Source organism: Atractosteus spatula, chromosome 25 (genome assembly GCF_055471065.1).
Source record: "Atractosteus spatula isolate fAtrSpa1 chromosome 25, fAtrSpa1.hap1, whole genome shotgun sequence".
Taxonomy (NCBI): Eukaryota; Metazoa; Chordata; class Actinopteri; order Semionotiformes; family Lepisosteidae; genus Atractosteus; species Atractosteus spatula.
The window spans coordinates 5,354,643-5,376,722 of NC_142730.1; the positions used below are offsets into that span (position 1 = coordinate 5,354,643).

Consider the following 22,080-nt stretch of genomic DNA (forward strand, 5'->3'; position numbering starts at 1 on the left):
CTCTGTGGCAACATCAGTATAAAGTTGCACCTCAACAGAGAAACTCTGGCAACATCAGTATAAAGTTCCTCTTTGAGGTGAGAGAGAGTGTGATTAAAGGAGGGAAATAGTATGTCAGTACTGTGAGACCCAGCAAGGCACAGGGTTCGAGCCAAGACCCCTTCTATTACACCCGCAAAATAAGCAATGACCACTCTCCAGAACACAGACATATAATATATAGATATATACTTTATTTTTCTCTGTTAAAATAAAAATTAGAACAGATTAGAAAATAATGTAAAACTTAAAACTTGATATTTTCTCATTTAGTTATTTGTCATTATCATCATTATTACTATTATTATTAATAATAAGAAGAATAGTAATATTACCTACAATCGTAATAATATTGAGTAAAAAAGATCATTACAAAGCTATTGGCCAGTTCCAGGCAGGAGTTAGATATTCGCACACCAGAGGGCGCTGTTTCACAGTCTGTCCCTGTAGCTCCTCGCTGACTCGCCTTAAAATGATTAAAATGAGCCGAGTTCGTCCCGTTAGAAGTTGGTTATTTTCCAGTACTTTTTCCCTCTTCCTTGCAAACAGCAGCTGTAATGTTTCCCAGGACATCGTGATGCTGCAGAGCACCTCAGAGGCCTCCCCTCTCCCCCCTGAGTCGGTGCTCGTCTGCTCTAGGGCACTAGAGACAGGCTGCAGGGAGGCAGTGGCTCTGTGACAACTGATTACGAGAGCTGCGCAGATTCCATTGTTTTCTGGCCTGACAGTGCGTATCAGGGTTTACTGCACCACAGCCCCTGCACTTTTACTGCATTGCATTGCACTTTTACCACCATCTCACAGGACGTTACTGCACTGTACTGTGCGTTTACCCTGTGTACAGTACCACAGTGTGTAGTGTGTCTAGAGAAAGGTGTATAGAGCATGTCTAGGGTGCGTAGAGACTAAATAGACTTCAATGTCCAAACTGTGTAGACTGATCAGGATATGTACTGTGCAGATTGTTGCATGTGTATAAAGAATAAATTCTCTATAGTGCAAAGGGTGTACAGAGAGTGTATAGAGTATTTAGACTGAGGATAGACTATAGTTTAGAATGTCTATAGAGCTAGAGTGTTGAGAGTGTCTGTAAGTGTAGTGTGCCTAGACTGCGTCTCGAGTGTCTAGATTGTGTCTGCAGTGTACAGACTGTAGTGTCTAGAGTGTACACTGTAGTTTCTAGATTGTGTCTAGAGTGTACAGACTAGTGTCTAGACTATAGAGTGTCTAGATTGTGTCTAGTGTACAGACTGTAGTGCGTCTTCATTGTGTCTAGAGTGTAAACTGTAGTGCGTCGTCTACAGTGTACAGACTGTAGTGTGTCTAGACTGTCTAGAGTGTACAAACTGTAGTGCGTCTTCATTGTGTCTAGAGTGTAGACTGTAGTGTGTCTAGATTGTGTCTAGAGTGTACAGAGTGTTGAGATTGTGTCCAGAGAGTACAGAATGTAGTGTCTCTAGAGTGTAAAGGACTGTAGAGTATGGCACTAGTTCATATTGGTCACAGCTCTTAAAGGGAAATGTGCTGTGCACATGTCTGACAAAGGGAGAGACTGCTTCCAGCACCTTTATCATCATCCTTACCTTTGCTGCTTTAGTTATTAAGAATTATTAATAAAAAGTATGAATTTTTTATATTAATGATTATTAATAACTAGTGATCAGGATGCAGACTGCTATAGCCTTTCCCCCTCTCGCCCCTCCTCTCAGCAGCTGGAAGAGCTGGTATACGGGCTGGGCAGGGAGGCAGAGTCCAGGGGGCTGTCGGAGGAGGGGGGTCGTGGCAGGGGTCCCGGCGCAGGGGCGCGGGGGTGTCTCTCGGACAGCACGCGGAGCAGCAGAGCGTGCTGGGCAGTCAGTGTGTCGCCGATCTGGGCTGGCAGGGCAGAGAAGCCAGCGGTCAGCTGCTCCAGCTTGCTCTCCAGGCTGACGATCTGCTTCTCCAGGTCCTCGCTGCGGTCATTCAGCTCCGTGATGAGGTCATACATCACGCTCTGCATCTGGGACGAGGCGCGAGAGGAGGGGAGGAGGTCAGGAGGTCAGGAGAGAAGACTGCAGACACACACACTGGACACAGGCTCCTACTGCAGACACACACACACTGGACACAGGCTCCTACTGCAGACACACACACACTGGACACAGGCTCCTACTGCAGACACACACACACTGGACACAGGCTCCTACTGCAGACACACACACACTGGACACAGGCTCCTACTGCAGACACACACACTGGACACAGGCTCCTACTGCAGACACACACACACTGGACACAGGCTCCTACTGCAGACACACACACACTGGACACAGGCTCCTACTGCAGACACACATTGTATACAGATATACAGACACACACCCTGACGCACTATTAACAATGCAAGACTGTCACACACTCTCCTCCCTCTCTCTCACTCTAACACAAGTGCCAGCTCTAACACTTGTTCTGGTTGCTAGGCGACCTGAAGCCAGGGAAACTGGCAGGCCACCCTAGAAACAGCGGAATCATGTGAGGGAGGGGGGCAGGGGGGTAATTACAGAACCAAAGCGCCCCGAGTACACAAGGAGAGGGGCTCATCCCTGCCAGACCCAGGAGAGGGAGACAGGCAGCACAGTGTGACTGACGAGGAGAAGGGGGAGAGGGGGAGGAGGGGAATGGGGGGGAGCCGATGAAGTCTCCCTCCCTCCCTCCGTCTCTGGGCTGCGGAGAGAAACAGACTCATTCCCACAGCGTGAGCCAGCGAGAGAGGGATTCCGTCTCTCTGGGAAACACGGAGAGAGGGGAGGGGGCGTCCAGAGAGAGAAGGAATGGTGGAGCTCCGGCGCGCTGTGCAGCAGGAGCCAGCAGGGGGAGCTCTGGCCCGGGGGGGTTACCTTGGACAGATCCACAAGGGTGTTGGCCTGATCGCTGAGCTTTCTCTGCTCCATCTTCACGCTGCGCAGCCTGGAGGAGGAAGAGAGACATCCTTAAGAAACCATCCAGAGCCGCACTCACTTGTCCTGGTTTGGGGGACTCCTGTAATCGAGCCCAGTTTCGGGGCTCCAGTGTCGGGTGCGAGTGACTCACTGGTGGATGGCCTGCAGGAACTTGCGCTGGTGCTTGCGCACGCGGGCATGGTCGATCCTCTTGGCCAGCCGGGTGTGTCTGTAGATGAGCCAGGTCTCCCGGAGCACGTTGGCAGCTGCGTTCTTGATCTGGGCCAAACACAGCAACAGTCAGACACACACTGCCTCACACACACACTGCCTCACACACACACACTGCCAGTCCTGCACACACACTGCCTCACACACACACACTGCCGGTCCTACACACACACTGCTTCAAACACACTGCCTCACACACACTGCCGGTCCTACACACACACTGCCTCACACACACACTGCCTCACACACACACTGCTGGTCCTACACACACACTGCTTCACACACACACTGCCGGTCCTACACACACACACTGCCTCACACACACACACTGCCGGTCCTATACACACACTGCCTCACACACACACTGCCGGTCCTACACACACACTGCCTCACACACACACTGCTGGTCCTACACACACACTGCCTCACACACACTGCTGGTCCTACACACACACTGCTTCACACACACACTGCCGGTCCTACACACACACTGCCGGTCCTACACACACACTGCCTCACACACACACACTGCTGGTCCTACACACACACTGCTTCACACACACACTGCCGGTCCTACACACACACTGCCGGTCCTACACACACACACTGCCTCACACACACACACTGCTGGTCCTACACACACACTGCCTCACACACACACTTCTGGTCCTACACACACACTGCCTCACACACACACTGCTGGTCTTACACACACACTGCTGATCCTACTCGCACACTGCTGAGGCTACACAGTCACTACTGAACCTACACGGCCCGTTCTAACCCAACACAGCCCCTACTGATCCTACTTAATTTTTAGGCCTACTTTCCTCACCCTCTTGGTAAGCTGTGTGTCCATCATGAAATTGTGGACATGCTTCTCTGCCTTGGTCAGTTCCAGTTTCCGGGCCACCACTGCTACTACCAGAGCTGTGCAGCCTGCACCCTGAGAGCCAGAAACAGAGAGGAGGTCAGTACCCAGAAAACACTCCTAACACACAGAGAGAGGAGGTCAGTACCCAGAAAACACTCCTAACACACAGAGAGAGAGGAGGTCAGTACCCAGAAAATACCCCTATAACAGAGAGAGAGAGGAAGAGAGAGAGATTCTGTCAGTAATTAAACTGAAACAGACAGAAAGCTCATTAGCAACAGTCATGTGACTGAGGCTTAAAAATCAAATGTAATTGTGAAACAGATGATAGAGAATGCTGGCAGTTGGAGATCAGCACAATGTCAAAGTGTTGCTGTTATTGAAACTGCTGTCTATGTCTGGTTGTATTTCAAGGGTGGGCTTGAAATACCATTTCAAGCCCACCCTGCTAAACCTGTCTGTCTGTCTGACACCTGTCTGTCTGTGTCCATCTGAACACTACTGCAAACCCCTCACACCTGTCTGTGTCCATCTGTACACTACTGCAAACCCCTTACATCTGTCTGTGTCCATCTGAACACTACTGCAAATCCCTCACACCTGTCTGTGTCCATCTGTACACTACTGTCTGTACACTACTGCAAATCACTCATACCTGTATGTGTCCATCTGTACACTACTGTCTGTACACTACTGCAAACTCCTCACACCTGTCTGTGTCCATCTGAACACTACTGTAAACCACTCACATCTGTCTGTGTCCATCTGTACACTATTGTCTGTACACTACTGCAAACTCCTCACACCTGTCTGTGTCCATCTGAACACTACTGTAAACCACTCACACCTGTCTGTGTCCATCTGTACACTACTGTCTGTACACTACTGCAAATCACTCATACCTGTATGTGTCCATCTGTACACTACTGTCTGAACACTACTGCAAATCCCTCACACCTGTCAGTGTCCATCTGAACACTACTGTAAACCACTCACACCTGTCTGTTTGTGTCCATCTGTACACTACTGTCTGTACACTACTGCAAATCACTCATACCTGTATGTGTCCATCTGTACACTACTGTCTGTACACTACTGCAAACTCCTCACACCTGTCTGTGTCCATCTGAACACTACTGTAAACCACTCACATCTGTCTGTGTCCATCTGTACACTACTGTCTGTACACTACTGCAAACTCCTCACACCTGTCTGTGTCCATCTGAACACTACTGTAAACCACTCACATCTGTCTGTGTCCATCTGTACACTACTGTAAACCACTCACACCTGTCTGTGTCCATCTGTACACTACTGTCTGTACACTACTGCAAACTCCTCACACCTGTCTGTGTCCATCTGTACACTACTGTCTGTACACTACTGCAAACCCCTCACACCTGTCTGTCCACCTCTTTATCTGCCTATCTGTCTATTTTTTGTCTGTCTGTGCCTGCCTGTGTAGGACAGGTGCTCTCGTAGACATGACACTCAACAGTCATTAGACAATTAACAGCTGCCTCCATTACAGTAATCAGTGTCTGTGCTAACGAGGAGACCTCAGTCAGCCTCACTGTGAATTTGTGTGGGGGGTACTGTAATTAACGCGCTAGCTCGTTTAGAGTGCGTGATGTTAATTTTTAGGATGGTAATAACAGATAAATACAGCCCAGACAGAGACAGACGGAGTAGGAGAGACAGCAGTTTCAGGAACAGTGATAATAGGAGTAATTATGATGGCTGGTTCTGTCTGGAAATACTGCTCAAACAGCAGCCAGTGCTCACCATCCGTTCTGGTTATTTCAGATCCGAATAAATATGCAGATAGATAAAAGTAAAATATTATTCCCTCTCTGTCTCCGGCCCCCTCCCTCCCGCCGCCAGCACAATAGCACATTCCAGCAGAGTGCTCCAGCCTGCGCCGTTGCCAGGGCAACAAAGTCAAGAATGGCACCTATAGAAGGTGTTTGCGATGGAGTTTCCAAAGAAATGCGAGCTTTCGTCACAGCTCCATCACCCTCCCTCCCTCCCTCTCCATCCTTGAGAGGACGTGAGTCAGATGGGGCTGATGAGAGGCTCTTAACAGAAAGTGTTCAATGCACTGAAATTACTGGCACACACATTCCCACACAATGAAAGGAGGTGAGGGGTGGGAGTTGAGGGATAAGAGGTTTGAGGAGAAGGGTGAGGGGTTAGGGCTGGAAGGAGAGGGATGGGAGCTAAACGGTTGCAGGTGAGGGGTGGGAGGTGAAGGGTGAGGAGTGAAGAGTGAGAGTAGAGAGGTGAAGGGTGACAGGTGAGGGGTGGGAGGTGAGGGATAAGAGGTTTGAGGAGAAGGGTGAGGGGTTAGGGCTGGAAGGAGAGGGATGGGAGCTGAACGGTGGCAGGTGAGGGGTGAAGGGTGACAAGTGAGGGATGGGAGCTGAACGGTGGCAGGTGAGGGGTGGGAGGTGAAGGGTGACAGGTGAGGGGTGGGAGGTGAAGGGTGAGAAGTGAGAGGTCAGGGGTGAAGGGTGAGGAGTGGGGGGTGGGAGTTGAGGGATAAGAGGTTTGAGGAGAAGGGTGAGGGGTTAGGGCTGGAAGGAGAGGGATGGTAGCTGTAGGGTGGCAGGTGAATGGTGAGGAGTGAAGAGTGAGAGTTGAAAGGTGAAGGGTGACAGGTGAGGGGTGGGAGGTGAAAGGTGACAGGTGAGGGGTGGGAGGTAGGAGGTGAGGGATAAGAGGTTTGAGGAGAAGGGTGAGGGGTTAGGGCTGGAAGGAGAGGGATGGGAGCTGAACGGTGACAGGTGAGGGGTGGGAGGTGAAGGGTGAGAAGTGAGAGGTCAGGGGTGAAGGGTGAGGAGTGGGGGGTGGGAGGTGAAGGTTGACAGGTGAGGGGTGGGAGGTGAAGGGTGAGGAGTGAAGAGTGAGAGTAGAGAGGTGAAGGGTGACAGGTGAGGGGTGGCAGGTGAATGGTGAGGAGTGAAGAGTGAGAGTTGAAAGGTGAAGGGTGACAGGTGAGGGGTGGGAGGTGAAGGGTAAGAAATGAGAGGTCAGGGGTGAAGGGTGAGGAGTGGGCGGTGGGAGGTGAGGGATAAGGTTTGAGGAGAAGGGTGAGGGGTTAAGGCTGGAAGGAGGGGGATGGGAGCTGAACGTTGACAGGTGAGGGGTGGGAGGTGAAGGGTGAGAGGTGAGAGGTTAGGGGTTCACAGCATGCCATGATGTCAGAGACAGCAGTGAGAGGTGGGGGGGGGCAGAAAGAGAGATGGCAGGCAGTGCTCACTCTCTCTCACCATGATGCCGGTCAGCAGACAGACCCCTTTGCCACAGTAGGTGTGGGGGACCATGTCTCCATAGCCGATGGACAGAAAGGTGATGGAGATCAGCCACATGGCACCCAGGAAGTTGCTGGTGACGTCCTGGGCATCGTGGTACCTGAGAGAGAGAGGGAGTGTGCTATTACTTCATTACTTTCTTCTTCTCTTCCTCCTGCTGTCTCCACTTTCTCTTTCCCTCTCTCTTTCTCCCTCTTCTTCCCTCTCTCCTTCTTCTCTTCCTCTCTCTCTTCACTCCTCTACTCCCTATCTCCCCCATCCCCTCTCCCCTTTCCCTCCTCACCCCCTCTCTTCCCCCTCCCTCATTCCTCACCCCTCTCTCCCCCCTCCCTCATTCCTCACCCCCTCTCTCTCCCCCCTCCCTCACCCCTCTCTCCCCTCCCACCTCTCACACACGCGGACCGTCCAGGCGGCGATGATCCACAGGGAGATGCTGAAGACCAGCAGCACGGTCCCGGGGCAGATGGTCATGAGGGTCTTCATGACGAAGCGGGTGTTGAAGTTGATCTTGTTGAGGGCGCCGATGCTGCGGGAGGAGGCGTCGGTGAACAGCTTGCTGTGCAGCAGCATGACGCGGGCGATGAGGTACAGTCGCAGGAACATGGGGATGGACAGCACGATGTCCACGTCTGCCTCCGCCACCGAGGGCGTGTAGGAGAAGGCCAGGCGGGCGCGCCAGTGGAACTTGTACTCGCCCGGCACTGGGTGGATAGCTGACACCAGCAGCTCCAGCGCGATGCTGAGGATGCGCTCCGTTGTCATGGCGATGCGCCAGTCGTCCGCGCCGTTGTCAATGACGAACAGCTGATGGGGCGGGGCAGTGAGACAGAGGGAAAGATGACATCACTTTGGCAGGGAAACTCCTCTTCAGGTGAGTGGAGCAGGAAGCTGTAGACAAACTACAGTCTTACTTCTGTTACTGGCCCTGAGGAAACCACACTGGCAGCTACACGACACAGCCTTTTAACAGACATCGGACATGGGCTGAGAAAGGAAGAGGGAGTGTGTGCGCCAGTGAGTGCGAGTCACTGTGTGCGTCTGTGTGGTCAGTGAGTGAGTGTGTGCCAGTGTCAGTGAGTGCCAGGCTATGTTTATCGCCATTAGTGAGTGCCACTGAGCATGTTTACCACCGTGTGTGTATCTGCGTGTCAGAGTGTGCATGTCAGTGAGTGTGTGCCAGTGTGTGTCAGTATCAGTCTGTGCCACTGTCAGTGTGTGTGTGCCACTGTGTGTCAGTATCAGTGTCAGTGTGTGTGTGCCACTGTGTGTCAGTATCAGTATCAGTGTCAGTGTGTGTGTGCCACTGTGTGTCAGTGTGTGCCAGTGTCAGTGTGTGTGCCACTGTGTGTCAGTGTGTGCCAGTGTCAGTGTGTGTGCCACTGTACGTCAGTAAAAGCTGTGCCAGTGTCAGTGTGTGTGCCACTGTGTGTCAGTGTGTGTGTTAGAGTATACAAATCCCTCATTTCCTAAAACTGTTTCCTGACCCAGCATCGTCACTGTGACTGTTGCCTAGGCGACAACATCAAAGAGGGTCCAAGCCTAATTAGTGTCCCCAGTGAGAGCCAGGGAGAGGGAGGCAGGGAGAGCCGGAGAGAGGGGAGAAAGTGACAACACCAGACAGCTTACACACAAGAGGAGGCCACTGGGCCCACTGGGTTCGTCTGGCTGTAAAACAGAGGAAACAGGGTGAGGGAGAGAGAGGAGGCAATGAAAGAGGAAGAAAGAGTGATAGATGAGAAAGAGCAGAAGCAGAGAAACTGTCTCCCCCTGATTCCCCTCTCACTGACTCTACAGCTGAACAACTTCAATTAATCTACAAATATGACTGCTACAGACAAGCTGGACTGAGTGTCTGTACAGTTCCTCTCCAGCTCTGATGATGATGAAGGAGTGTTAGTGTGAAGATACAGAGGAGCTGGACTGAGTGTCTGTACAGTTACTCTACAGCTCTGATGATGATGGAGTGTTCATGTGAAGATACAGAGGAGCTGGACTGAGTGTCTTTACAGTGACTCTACAGCTCTGATGATGATGAAGGAGTGTTAGTGTGAAGATACAGATGAGCTGGACTGAGAGCCTTTATAGTTATTGATGATGGAATGTTAATTTGCTACTTCTTGCTCATTACTGTCTACTTTTACCTTGCTTTCTGCACTTTTACCATAGTTTCAGCACAGCACACTGTCAGGGCTATGGGCGCTGGCAGACAGGTGTGGTATTTTAAAGATTGTTGAGGAAGTGAATTATTTAAGACGATTGATGACAGTAATGAGGTTGACAAGCCTGCCTGAGAGGAGTGTTAATCTGCTCTTCAGGGGTCTCTGCGGGGCCCGGAGATGGCTCTGTGATGTGAGGCCCCCTCCTCCACCCATTCCCTGATCAATTATTAAATTCCATTAGGAAAGGTCGTTAGTCTGATCGCGCCCAGCTGCCAGCAATGACTTCCCATCCATAACCCAGAGTGAATCATTAATAGAGCTGCACTGGGCTGGCCACAAAGCCCTGGCACAGCCTGGAACAACTGACACAGACTGGAGCACACACTGACACAGACTAGAGGACACACTGACACAGACAAAGACTGGAGCACACACTGACACAGACAGGAGCACACACTGACACAGAGAGGAGCACACACTGACACAGACTGGAGCACACACTGGTACAGCCTGGTACAGACACTGCAGACTGGAATACACATTGATACAGACTGGCACAGACACTGAAAGACTGGCACACACACTGACAAATGCTAGGACGACACTGGCACAGCCTGGCACAGACACTGACTAACAGTGGGACACATACTGGCATACTGGACCACCCACTGGCTCAGGCTGGCACAGACACTGACACATAATGTCAAAGCTTGGCATCAGCACAGTCCAGCATACGCAATGGTACAAACTGACACAAAGACTGCAACACTGGCACAGCCTGGCAAACACTGGAATACACAGACACAGACAGCCCAACACACATGAGCACACAACCACAAACACTGGCAAAGTGTTGCAGGCTGGAAAGGGTACATAGGCTGGCACACTCCTATTGCAGTTCACCTGAGGACGAGAGAAGATATAGAGAGAGAGGGAAGAGAAGATGAAGAGAGGAGAGAAGAGAGAGTGGAAAGAGAAGAGACAGAAGAGAAATGGACAGATGCAAGAAGAGAATGGAAGATACAGATATAGTCTAGTTTCTAGCTGGCTGATGTTGGTAATGAGATGTTGCTGTTCCTAATATTTTAATCTTCATCTCTCAGCCAGGCTGAGAAATTAATTCCTCTCCCGAATTAAATATCAGAAAAGTGTGTACAGGAATAAAAGAAATGGTGGGAAGAAGGCTGATGGTTTATTGAACTGACAGCATGCGATCCCCGATGCTAATTTAATCACAGAGAATTAAAGCAGGGAGATAAACTCAGGAGGAGAGAGGGTATTACTGCCAGAACTAGCGGAGTGGGGAAAATCCCCTAATTGCATCACAGTGTGACAGTCAGCCAGCACAAAGCAAACCCAGTGCTGCACTTCTGCTGTAAGAGCTGTGGAGGATCAGAATGCTGTGCATTGTGAGTCTGTTTAACATCATTGTAAAAGCTGGAGTGGATCAGACTGCTGTGCACTGGGAGTCTGACTGACAGCACTGTAAAAGCTGGAGTGGATCAGACTGCTGTGCACTGGGAGTCTGACTGACAGCACTGTAAAAGCTGGAGTGGATCAGACAGCTGTGCACTGGGAGTCTGACAGCACTCTAAAAGCTGGAGTGGAACAGACAGCTGCGCACTGCAAGTCTCCCATGAGGTGCTGGTACCTGTCAGTGTGTCAGTGTGTCCGTGTCTGTGCTGCCGCGGTCTCTCACCTGCACTTCCCGGGCGTGGTAGGCAATGATGAGCCCCAGCAGAATTACAGTGGAAAGGCTGATGAGACACTTCAGTGCCAGGGAATACATGGAGCTCTGAGGAGACACACAGGCACACAGTCAGCGTCACGCCTCTGCCCAGCCTCCAGTCCTGTCCTGAGTGTGGAGCTCTTAAACACACCAAGAGCACAGCGCCCCCTGGGTGGGACACTGACCTATAGCCCATCACTGATTAGCCCTCCAGTGGACATCTGGTATAACAGGGCTGGCTGGAGATTCGAACCCACGACCCATTCTCATACCTACAGGACCCACAGAGTCAGTACTGGGACTCGAACCCGCAACCCGCTGTCACACCTACAGGACCCACAGAGTCAGTACTGGGACTCGAACCCACGACCCACTGTCACACCTACAGGACCCACAGAGTCAGTAGTGGGACTTGAACCCGCAACCCCTTGTCACACCTACAGGACCCAGCAGTCTCTTAACGCCACAGCCTGGGTGGGGCAGTGGGCAGCTGGGAGAAGGTGGGGAGGTATAGAGGCCAGAGGGTCAGTGTGTTTGCATGACAACAGTTGTCAGGGCAATTTGTAAACATGGTGGTTGCCAAGGTTTCCAATGGGAATGCCTCTGACCAAGATTATCCTCCAGGATTCCTGATGGGGGCGGGGGGGGGGGGCTCGCAGAGGTCAGATCCCACCAGGCTGTCCGGTTGGGAGGGGGCACAGCATGGATACTTCCTGTTTCTAAGGATGTACTCAAGCAGCAACAGGAATTGAACTGCACACAAACATCACACACACCCTGCACAGTCACAGCACTCCTGACAGGGGAGAGACAGGCAGATGGGAGAGAGAGACTGGGACAGGAGAAAAGGAGACTGGACAAGAGCTGGAAACACATGAAGAAACAGGGCAGAGAGAGAGGAGTGATAGTTAATGGCTCTATCAGCGCACAGTCTGAATTATTAACTGCACTCATAAACGGTGAGGGGAGATTGGAGACTGGGGAGCCATTAGCACCAAGGTCATACAAGGCAGCTGTCTGTCTGACCTGGTGAGGTGACCTTTACAGCATCTTCATAGAAGCCACTGTGAAAAACCACTAGATCAACACTCCATCATCATCAGAGCTGTAGAGTAACTGTACAGACACTCAGTCCAGCTCCTCTGCATCTTCACATGAACACTCCTTCATCATCATCAGAGCTGTAGAGTCACTGTACAGACACTCAGTCCAGCTCCTCTGCATCTTCACATGAACACTCCTTCATCATCATCAGAGCTGTAGAGTCACTGTAAAGACACTCAGTCCAGCTCCTCTGTATCTTCACATGAACACTCCTTCATCATCATCAGAGCTGTAGAGTCACTGTACAGACACTCAGTCCAGCTCCTCTGTATCTTCACATGAACACTCCTTCATCATCATCAGAGCTGTAGAGTCACTGTACAGACACTCAGTCCAGCTCCTCTGTATCTTCACATGAACACTCCTTCATCATCATCAGAGCTGGAGAGTCACTGTACAGACACTCAGTCCAGCTCCTCTGTATCTTCACATGAACACTCCTTCATCATCATCAGAGCTGTAGAGTCACTGTAAAGACACTTAGTCCAGCTCCTCTGTATCTTCACATTCACACTCCTTCATCATCATCAGAGCTGTAGAGTCACTGTAAAGACACAGTCCAGTTCACATGTGTCTCCAGATTACGGTTCCCACACTAAATGCCAGAGGGCGATGAGAGCAAAGCAGCAGTCAGATGGAAGGAAGACAGCTGGGCATTTCTGTCACACTGGTCCCGCTGAGTCCCAGCCCTCCAAGTTGGCTGAGCCCTGCGGGGCCTGGCTGCTGAGAGAGGGTGTGGAAACTCTGCAGCAGCTTGACTTTGGCCTTTCACACTGTGGCCTCTGAGGTATGTGCGGACATCAGAACAAAACGCACGCTGTGGGACTGTCGAAGTGCCAGCTGGGATTTAAAGAAAATCATCAGTGTGGCATTTCCCACAGGGCAGTGGGGCAGTTTATTCCCTGCAGGAAATTCAGGGGGCAGAAGGGGACACAGCCCTTAGGCGTGTCTGGGACTCCGCGGTGTTATTTTGAGATGCACGCACCCACTCCGATCTCATTCCTCTACATGTGGTGCTTTCCGGCTTCTTATTTCAGGAAAGGTCTCCCCAGAACTGGGGAGGGGCGCACAGTTGTGAATGAACCTGACATTTCTGAGGACCAGCAGCTGAGAGGTTTTAATATAGACCAGGGGCAGACGGGACGGCTACAGAGGGACAGAGACAGACAGGAGGGGAGGGTACAGGGACAGAGACACGGACAGAGGAGGAGGGTACAGGGACAGAGACACAGACAGGACACAGGGACAGAGACAGACAGGAGGGGAGGGTACAGGGACAGAAACGAAAAGAAGAGGAGGACACAAAGAGTGACAGACAGAAGAGGAGTCAGTCAGGACCAGGGACACACAGATAGACAGATAGGAGAGGAGAGAAGTACATGGAAACAGACATTTGTGGCATTACTAAGAGTAATAGCAGTAAGAATAATACCAGTAGTAACAGCAACAGTAAGAGTAATAGCAATAGTAACAGCTACAGTTATGGCAGTAGTGAGAGCAGCAGTAACAGTAATGGCAGCAGTAACAGCAGCAGGAAGAGTAACGGCAGTAGTAACAGCTGCAGTAAGAGTAATGGCAGTAGTAACAGCAGCAGTAACAGTAACAGCAGCAGGAAGAGTAATGGCAGTAGTAACAGCTGCAGCAAGAGTAATAGCAATTTTAACACCTGTAGTAACAGTAATGGCAGTAGTAACAGCAGCAGTAACAGTAATGGTAGTAGTAACAGCAGCAGTAACAGTAATAGCAATAGTAACAGCAGCAGTAACAGCAATAGTAGTAGTAACAGCAACAGTAACAGTAATGGCAACAGTAACAGTTGCAGTAAGCTTAATGGCAGTAGTAACAGCTGCAGTAAAAATAATACCAGTAGTAACTGCAGAAGTAAGAGTAATGGCAGTAGTAACAGCAGCATCAGTAATATTAATGGCAATAGTAACAGCAACAGCAGTAGTAACAGCAGCACTAAGAATAATGGCAGTAGTAACAGCAGTAGTAAAAGCTACAGTAACAGTAATGGCAGTAGTAACAGCTGCAGTAACAGTTAAGGCAGTAGAAACAGCAGCAGTAACAGTAATGGCAGTAGTAACAACAGCAGTAACAGTTATGGCAGTAGTAACAGCAGCAGTAACAGTAATGGCAGTAGTATCAGCAGCAGTAACAGTAATGGCAGTAGTAACAGCTGCAGCAAGAGTAACGGCAGTAGTAACAGCAGCAGTAATAGTAATGGCAGTAGATATAGCAGCAAGCGTTTGGCAATAGTAACAACAGCAGTAACAGTAATGGCAGTAGTGACAGCAGTAGTAAGAGTAATACCTGTAGTAACAGCTGCAGTAACAGTAATGGCAGTAGTAACAGCTGCAGTAACAGTTAAGGCAGTAAAAACAGCAGCAGTAAGAGTGATGGCAGTAGTAACAGCTGCACTAAGAGTAATGGCAGTAGTAACAGTAATGGCAGTAGTAACAGCCACAGTAACAGTTATGGCAGTAGTAACAGCAGCAGTAAGAGTGATGGCAGTAGTAACAGCTGCACTAAGAGTAATGGCAGTAGTAACAACAGCAGTAACAGTTATGGCAGTAGTAACAGCAGCAGTAAGAGTAATGGCAGTAGTAACAGCAGCAGTAACAGTAACAGCAGCAGGAAGAGTAATGGCAGTAGTAACAGCTGCAGCAAGAGTAACGGCAGTAGTAACAGCAGCAGTAATAGTAATGGCAGTAGATATAGCAGCAAGCGTTTGGCAATAGTAACAACAGCAGTAACAGTAATGGCAGTAGTGACAGCAGCAATAACAGTAATGGCAGTAGTAACAGTAAAAGTAGTAGTAACAGCTGCAGTAAGAGTGATGGCAGTAGTATCAGCAGCAGTAACAGTAATGGCAGTAGTATCAGCAGCAGTAACAGTAATGGCAGTAGTAACAGCAGCAGGAGGGAGGTGAAGAGTGAATTATTTTATCATTATGTTATATGCAGGTGAACCTCAGCTCTGGGAGGGCAGACTGGGGACCTGTGTGCCTGAGGAAGGAAACTAGACAGGCCCAGAGAGGCCTTGTGCACAGAAACAGAAACCCAGCTGTCCCCGTGCGCCCCAGCACTACTCCCTGCAGAGCTCCCACTGCCCGAGACAGCTCTGTAACTCTATTGCCCATGAACATCCGTGGAATTCCTGTGACCACCAGCCAATTCTTTACAGCTGTCCACTTCCAGAGGCGATCCAGGACTATATAACCCCCTCCCGTGTGCGTGCACCTGCTCCACGGGGCAGGGAGACACGTCTGCACGCCCTGACGAGGGGGCGGGGAGAGACAGCAGTCCCGTTGTCACCAAGCTCTCAACAGGATGACATGCCACTACACCACCCAGGAGGCCCACTCTGTGCCAGAGCACCACAGTAACACCACCGTTACTGTGAAAAAAAGGCAGCAATGCACTAAGCCTATCTTGACCAGGAGGTTTCAAAGCAGGACATACTGTCTTTGATTCCTATAAACAACACAGCTTCTAGTAAATACCTTATAGGTAAAATTTTACTTTATGCAGAACTGTTGTGGTAAGCTGCTAAGGCACTTTGTTAATGGGCAGACTCCCAGTACACAGCAGTCTGATCCACTCCAGGTTTTACTGTGCTGTCACTCAGACTCCCAGTACACCTCAGTCTGATCCACTCCAGGTTTTACTGTGCTGTCACTCAGACTCCCAGTGCACAGCAGGCTAGGCAAGTTTTACTAGCAGTTACTGGGCTACAGAGCTCTTGTGGAAACAGTACTGGTGGAGCAGAAAGACAATTTCCATGCAGGCTCCTGCAAACACCCAGCTACAGGACTACTCCACAGGGAGGATCCAGCCGGATTCCTCTTTCAGGATTCCCGGAGCACTGCAGGGGAGATGCTGGGGAAACCTCTCGTCCAGACAGGACGTCTTTCCGATCACGGCGCTGCTCTGTCTCAGCCATTGTGCTGGGCTGACGAGCTGGTGACAGACTGCCCTCGGCTGTTTGCCTTCCATCTATTTTTATCACTTTCTTTTAACAGAGTTTCTTTTCTGTCCCTCTGTCTCTTTCCATTCCCTTTCTTTCTCTCTCTTTGTTTTTCCCTCGCTTCCTTTCCCTCTAATACACCACCCCCGGCCCTCCACCCACAACAGCAGGCACAGCTCTGCCTGGAGTGCAGAGAAGAGAGGAAGAGAGAGACAGGCAGGGAGAGAGAGAGAGATGGACAAGAGAGAGACGGACAGGGAGAGAGGGAGAGATGGACAGGAAGAGAGAGACAAACAGGCAGGGAAAGATAGACAGACAGGGAGACAGAGATGGACAGGCAGGGAGAGAGAGAGACAGACAAAGTTTTCTGTATTGTACAGTATGTTGTATGTAAATGCCCTACGATGTGTTTGTACTATAAACATCTGTACATGTTGTGTTAATTGCAACTGCTTTGGCAACACTGAAATTAATCAGTCAGGCCAGTAAAGCTCACTGAATCGAACTGAGAGAGGGAGAGAGAAGGAGACGAACAGAGAGAGAGAAACTGAGAGACAGGGGGAGAGGGAACAGAGAGAGACCCACACAAAGCTCAGCACTGATAAAACGTCACACATCAAACAAGTCACAACACAAGCCCAACCACTCTAACGTACCCACTGGGACACACACACACAACACAAACTGGAATGATACAGGACCCTACACAGACAACACACGCTAGTGGAACATCTGACCAGAATAGGAGACAGCAAAGAGAAACTTGACGAAGTACAGGCTCAGTGTCCACAGCCTGCATACAGAAACTGGACACAGAGAGACCTGGCTGATCCTGAGAGGACAGGCTCAGTGTCTACAGCCTGCATACAGAAACTGGACACAGAGAGACCTAGCTGATACAGAAAGAACAGGCTTTGTAACCACAACCTGGATATAGTAATTGGACAAAGACAGATCTGGCTCCTCAGAGTTATATCACAGTGTAGTAGCTGTAGTTATTTCACAGTGTTGTATATGGCTATATGGTTGTTAATGTGGCTATATGACAATGTTATTACTATGGTTATATCATTGCAATTACTGCGGCTATATGACAATGTTATTTCTATGGTTATATCATTGCTATTACTGGGGTTATGTGACAATGTTATTACTAAAGATATATCACTGTTGTTACTTTAGCTATATGACAATGTTATTACTATGGTTATATCATTGCTATTACTGTGGCTATATGACAATATTAGTACTATAGATATATCACTGTTGCTACTATAGCTATTTCGCAGTTTGTTACCATATGTTTTACTGTAATTATATCACTGTAATTGCGGTTATATGGCTGTGTTGTTCCTGTGGGTATATTACAGTGTTGTTACTTTAGTTATTTTATTACTATTAATGTGCTTACTGTATATGGTCATGTTGTTATTCACGTTATATCACGGTTGGTATGCAGTATCCAGTAACAACAGTAACACTGATGCAGTATACAGTAATACAGTACAGTAGTACAGTAATAACAGTGTTATAACTACAGTAACAACAGTCATATAACAACTGTACAGATATTCATAAGCTCACACTCACAGATGCACAGTAACACAAGCTCACACTCACAGATACACAATGACACAAGCTCACAATCACAGATACACAATGACACAAGCTCACACTCACAGATATACACCAACACACACTCACAGATAGCACAGATACACGCTGACACAAGCTCACATTCACAGCCAGCCTAGGAAACAGCCTGACGATAGACCCCTGCCTCCGTCTCGGCACCACGGTTGTGATTATGCGTCTCCCCTCTTGCCATACAAGTACAGTGCTCTGCGGTAATTGCTTCTGATTACTCCCAAGAGCCCTGGGAGGGAGGGAGGCAGAGACGAGCGGTGAGATAAACACAGCGAGAGAAACCGAGAGCTCCAGCCCTGTCTCGGTTTTGTCTCGGCGCCAGGCGCCCGGCTCACCTTGCTGTAGACGCCCCAGGACAGCTCGGTCTCGATCACCATGATGACGATGCCGAACATGCCGAAGATGAGCGCGTAGTCGCTGAGCCTCTTCCTCTTCTCGAAGAGCGCCCTCCGGTGGCCGAGCCGGTAGCCGATGTTCTGGTTCTTGCGCTTGCTGGCCTTGGGGCGCGAGGTGCCGGTGCCGGCCGGGGGGCCCTGGTGGTTCTGGTGGTAGGGGGACGCCGGGGGTCCCTCCCCGGGCCCCAGCCGCAGCTCCTCCTTGGACGAGATGATGATCTCCGGGGGCGGGGCCAGGGACTGCGCCGCCCCGCCCCCGCCCCCGCCCCCGGCCGCGTGGGGAACCTGGAGCGGCGGCGCCTCGGAGTCGGAGTCGATGAGGTTCCGGCGCGAGGCGCTCAGCCGGCTCAGCGGCTTCATCACGCCGCCGGCGTACTTGCAGGAGCTCATGGCGATCTCGGTGAAGGGGTTGCTGTCCCGGCGGTGCACCAGCGGGCTGGCCTGCCGGTGCTTGCAGCCCCCCCGGTCCCGGTCCAAGGACGGGGAGTGCGCGGGGCAGAAGTGCTCGCTCAGGCTGTGCTGGCTGCCCAGCCGCGAGGCGCCGCCGGGGCGCAGGGCGTTGCCGGCCGGCTGGGGGCTGAGGGGCAGCTGGGCGGAGAGCCGGCCGGAGCCGGAGAAGGGCGGCAGCGCCGGGGGGGAGGGGGAGGGCGTGCCGTTCAGCCGCTCCATGAGCAGGGCTCCCCCCGCGTGGTTGGCGTGGTTCGGCCCGGAGAACATGGAACAGCCCAGCAGGCTGGAGGCGGGGGGGCCCTCCTCGCCCCCTTCCTCCACGGACAGCGAGTCGCGCAGCAGGCTGGGCCCCAGCGAGGGGGGGCTCTCCATCGCACACGGGGGGGGGGGGGCCAGGGAGGACTCAGTCTCTCGCTGACTGGGGGTGTGGGGGGGGCCCGACTGAAGAGGAGAGGTCAGGGTTCATACTGTCACGGCCTAACCCCCCCCGGCCTGCTAGGGCCAGACCCCCACCTGCCTCCTGCCTCCCTCTCGGCCTCGCGCCTCCTCCGCCACCTTCCTCTGCCAGCCTCTGTCCTCTCTCTGGCCCCTCGTCCCCTGTCCCCTGCTCCCTGACTCTGTCCACTCCTCTCTCTGGCCCCTCGTCCCCCGTCCACTGCTCCCTGACTCTGTCCACTCCTCTCTCTGGCCCCTTGTCCTCTGTCCACTGCCACTCCTCCCTGGCCCCTTGTCCCCTGTCCACTCCTCCCTCGCTCTGTCCACTCCTCTTTTCTCTGACTCCCTATCCTCTGTCCACTCCTCTCCCGGTGGACTGGGTGTTAATGCTGTGAGACCCTCAGCAATCCCGAAACGCAGATCCCAGTCCAACAGGCCACGCCAGGGCCGAACCGGACCGAGCCCCCCGACCTTCCACACACACAGCTCGGACCCGGCCGGTATCCCCCGGTCTCGCCCCCCCCCCGTCTCTCCCGCCGCACTTGTGAATCAAGACCTCCCCCCCAAAAAAGATGAATCCACACTTCCCCCGCTCCTGCTCCTCAGGGGGTCGTCCTCAGCATCCCTCCGTCTCCTCCGCCGCCCCGGCTCGGTGCTTGTGGGACCGAAACCTGCGCCGGTGTGTCCGCCTTCACCTCGCCGCGCCGGGCGGATGGCTGTATCCGAGGCGGTGGCGGCTGCCGCTGCGGCGAGCCCGCTTCCCTGCCTCCGGCCGACGCCGCTGCCGAGACTCGGCGCCTCACGGGCGGCGACGCTGTGGGGACCAACGGCTAGAGCGCGCGAGCGAGAGCAAGCCCAGCTGAAGCCCGTTCGGTCCGCCTGCCCGGGCTCGCGCTCCTCTCCGCCTCTGTCTCCCGTCTCCGTCTCTGCCCTCCTGTCTCCCTCGCGCTCGGCCCCGCCCCCCGCCCCCTGCCATTGGCCCGCGGGCGGGCTGGGCCAGTCGCCGACTAGCTATTGTCTGGGCACCAGCCCCGCCCCCCGCAGCCTGTGCGATTTGCATAACCCCGCCCCCTAACCAGTAGTCGCTCTCCATTCAATCCGAGTGCGCTCCGTCGGCACAGAGACCTTCCTTAGGCACCTGTTATGCAAAAGCTCTTACAGATGTTTTAAAATAGGAAGGGCGATTATCGTTAGTAGTTATAAACAAAAGGTGAACAAATCAAGCAACAGGAGGAGAAGTAAAGGAGCCACCGGCAGGCCCTGAGAGTTCACTGTCCGAGCCGCCGAGCTGATCCGCAGGCAGCCGGAGCTGCTGTGTCCCCGTGCACAGATGTTGGGATGTGCACGGAGCGCGAGGGGTTCTCGTGAGCGCTTCACGGGAGCGCCGGTCGCGAGCGAAGCCCATTACATCACCCGTTACACAATCCGGCACGCGGAAACACCTTGAGCGCCAGCGGATTGCGAGAGCCGGTTTGAGCAGAGGATGAGGGAGAATTAGGGTTTGTTTTTTAAATAGGGACTGAATTGGAAGTGGGCTGGCCACGCAGGAGAACAGGAGCGAGGCTGCAGGCGGGGGCCTGGGCTCTGAGACACAGGGAGGGAGGGTGCGGGTCTCTCGCCCGGGTTCACGGACCCTGACAACTGCAAATCACACGCGCCTTTAAACAAGCCTATCGGCCTGATTCTGCACAGACTGGGTCTGGTTCTGGACGGACTGGGTCTGGACAGGCTGGTTCTGAAAGGTCTGGCTCTGGACGGACTGCGTCTGGACGGACTGGGTCTGGACAGGCTGGTTCTGAAAGGTCTGGCTCTGGACGGACCGCGTCTGGATGGATTGGGTCTGGACAGGCTGGTTCTGAAAGGTCTGGCTCTGGACAGACTGGGTCTGGATGGATTGGGTCTGTAAGGCCTGATTCTGCACAGACTGGGGCTGGTTCTGGACGGACTGGGTCTGGACAGGCTGGTTCTGAAAGGTCTGGCTCTGGACGGACTGCGTCTGGATGGATTGGGTCTGGACAGGCTGGTTCTGAAAGGTCTGGCTCTGGACAGACTGGGTCTGGATGGATTGGGTCTGTAAGGCCTGATTCTGCACAGACTGGGGCTGGTTCTGGACGGACTGGGTCTGGACAGGCTGGTTCTGAAAGGTCTGGCTCTGGACGGACTGCGTCTGGATGGATTGGGTCTGGACAGGCTGGTTCTGAAAGGTCTGGCTCTGGACAGACTGGGTCTGGATGGATTGGGTCTGTAAGGCCTGGTTCTGGACAGACTGGGTCTGGACGGATTGGGTCTGTAAGGCCTGGCTCTGGACAGACTGGTTCTGAAAGGCCTGGCTCTGGACAGCCCTGGTGTGGACAGCCTGGGCCTGGTTCTGGATGGATTGGGTCTGTAAGGCCTGGCTCTGGACAGACTGGTTCTGGACAGCCTGGTTCTGGATGGATTGGGTCTGAAAGGCCTGGTTCTGGATGGACTGGTTGTGGACGGCTGTGATGCTGTGAAGCCACAGAGACCCCTGCTGTCACACTCCTGTCCTGCAGGCTGGGAGGAGGGCGGTCCATCTCCTCGCTCAGGGGACTTGCGGATCTGCTGGTGGTGCTGGACATCTCTGCCCCGGCCAGGAATTAGAAAACCTCATCAGTCATCCAGCTTTGATCCTAAGAAGATCTGAGAGCATTATGACTATAGATACCAAATGCCTACAATTTCCACTCAGAATTGTGTTTTTATAACATACATAGAGTGAACTGAGTGTCTGTACAGTGACTCTCCAGCTCTGATGATGATGAAGGAGTGTTCATGTGAAGATACAGAGGAGCTGGACT

The 22,080-nt window shown here is 52.2% G+C and overlaps 1 protein-coding gene across 3 annotated transcripts; it reads right to left on the reverse strand.

Annotated features, from left to right (window-relative positions):
• Window positions 1–213: 213 nt before the first annotated feature.
• kcnn3 (potassium intermediate/small conductance calcium-activated channel, subfamily N, member 3) lies at window positions 214–20,191 on the reverse strand. 3 transcript variants are annotated; one of them, XM_088905009.1, is made up of 8 exons: window positions 18,317–20,191; window positions 11,232–11,327; window positions 7,759–8,177; window positions 7,332–7,473; window positions 4,021–4,131; window positions 3,106–3,233; window positions 2,913–2,982; window positions 214–2,038 (listed from the first exon to the last, which is right to left on the reverse strand). In XM_088905009.1, the coding sequence occupies exons 1-8, from the start codon at window positions 19,196–19,198 to the stop codon at window positions 1,745–1,747; spliced, it is 2,142 nt and encodes a 713-aa protein (XP_088761135.1). In that variant the 5' UTR covers window positions 19,199–20,191; the 3' UTR covers window positions 214–1,744. The 3 variants fall into 3 exon arrangements, with proteins under 3 accessions (XP_088761135.1, XP_088761137.1, XP_088761136.1); XM_088905011.1 differs by having other exon boundaries at window positions 7,322–7,473; window positions 18,317–20,177; XM_088905010.1 differs by lacking the exon at window positions 11,232–11,327 and having other exon boundaries at window positions 18,317–20,171.
• Between the last annotated feature and the right edge of the window lie 1,889 nt (window positions 20,192–22,080).

Coding starts and splice junctions, on each gene's coding strand:
- kcnn3 (XM_088905009.1), bottom strand. CDS start 19,198: ATGGAGAGCCCCCCCTCGCTGGGGCCCAGCCTGCTGCGCGACTCGCTG. Junction 7,474..7,758: donor ACGGTCCGCGTGTGTGAGAG/GTGGGAGGGGAG, acceptor TCTCTCTCTCAG/GTACCACGATGCCCAGGACG. Junction 3,234..4,020: donor ACACACAGCTTACCAAGAGG/GTGAGGAAAGTA, acceptor TGTTTGGCCCAG/ATCAAGAACGCAGCTGCCAA.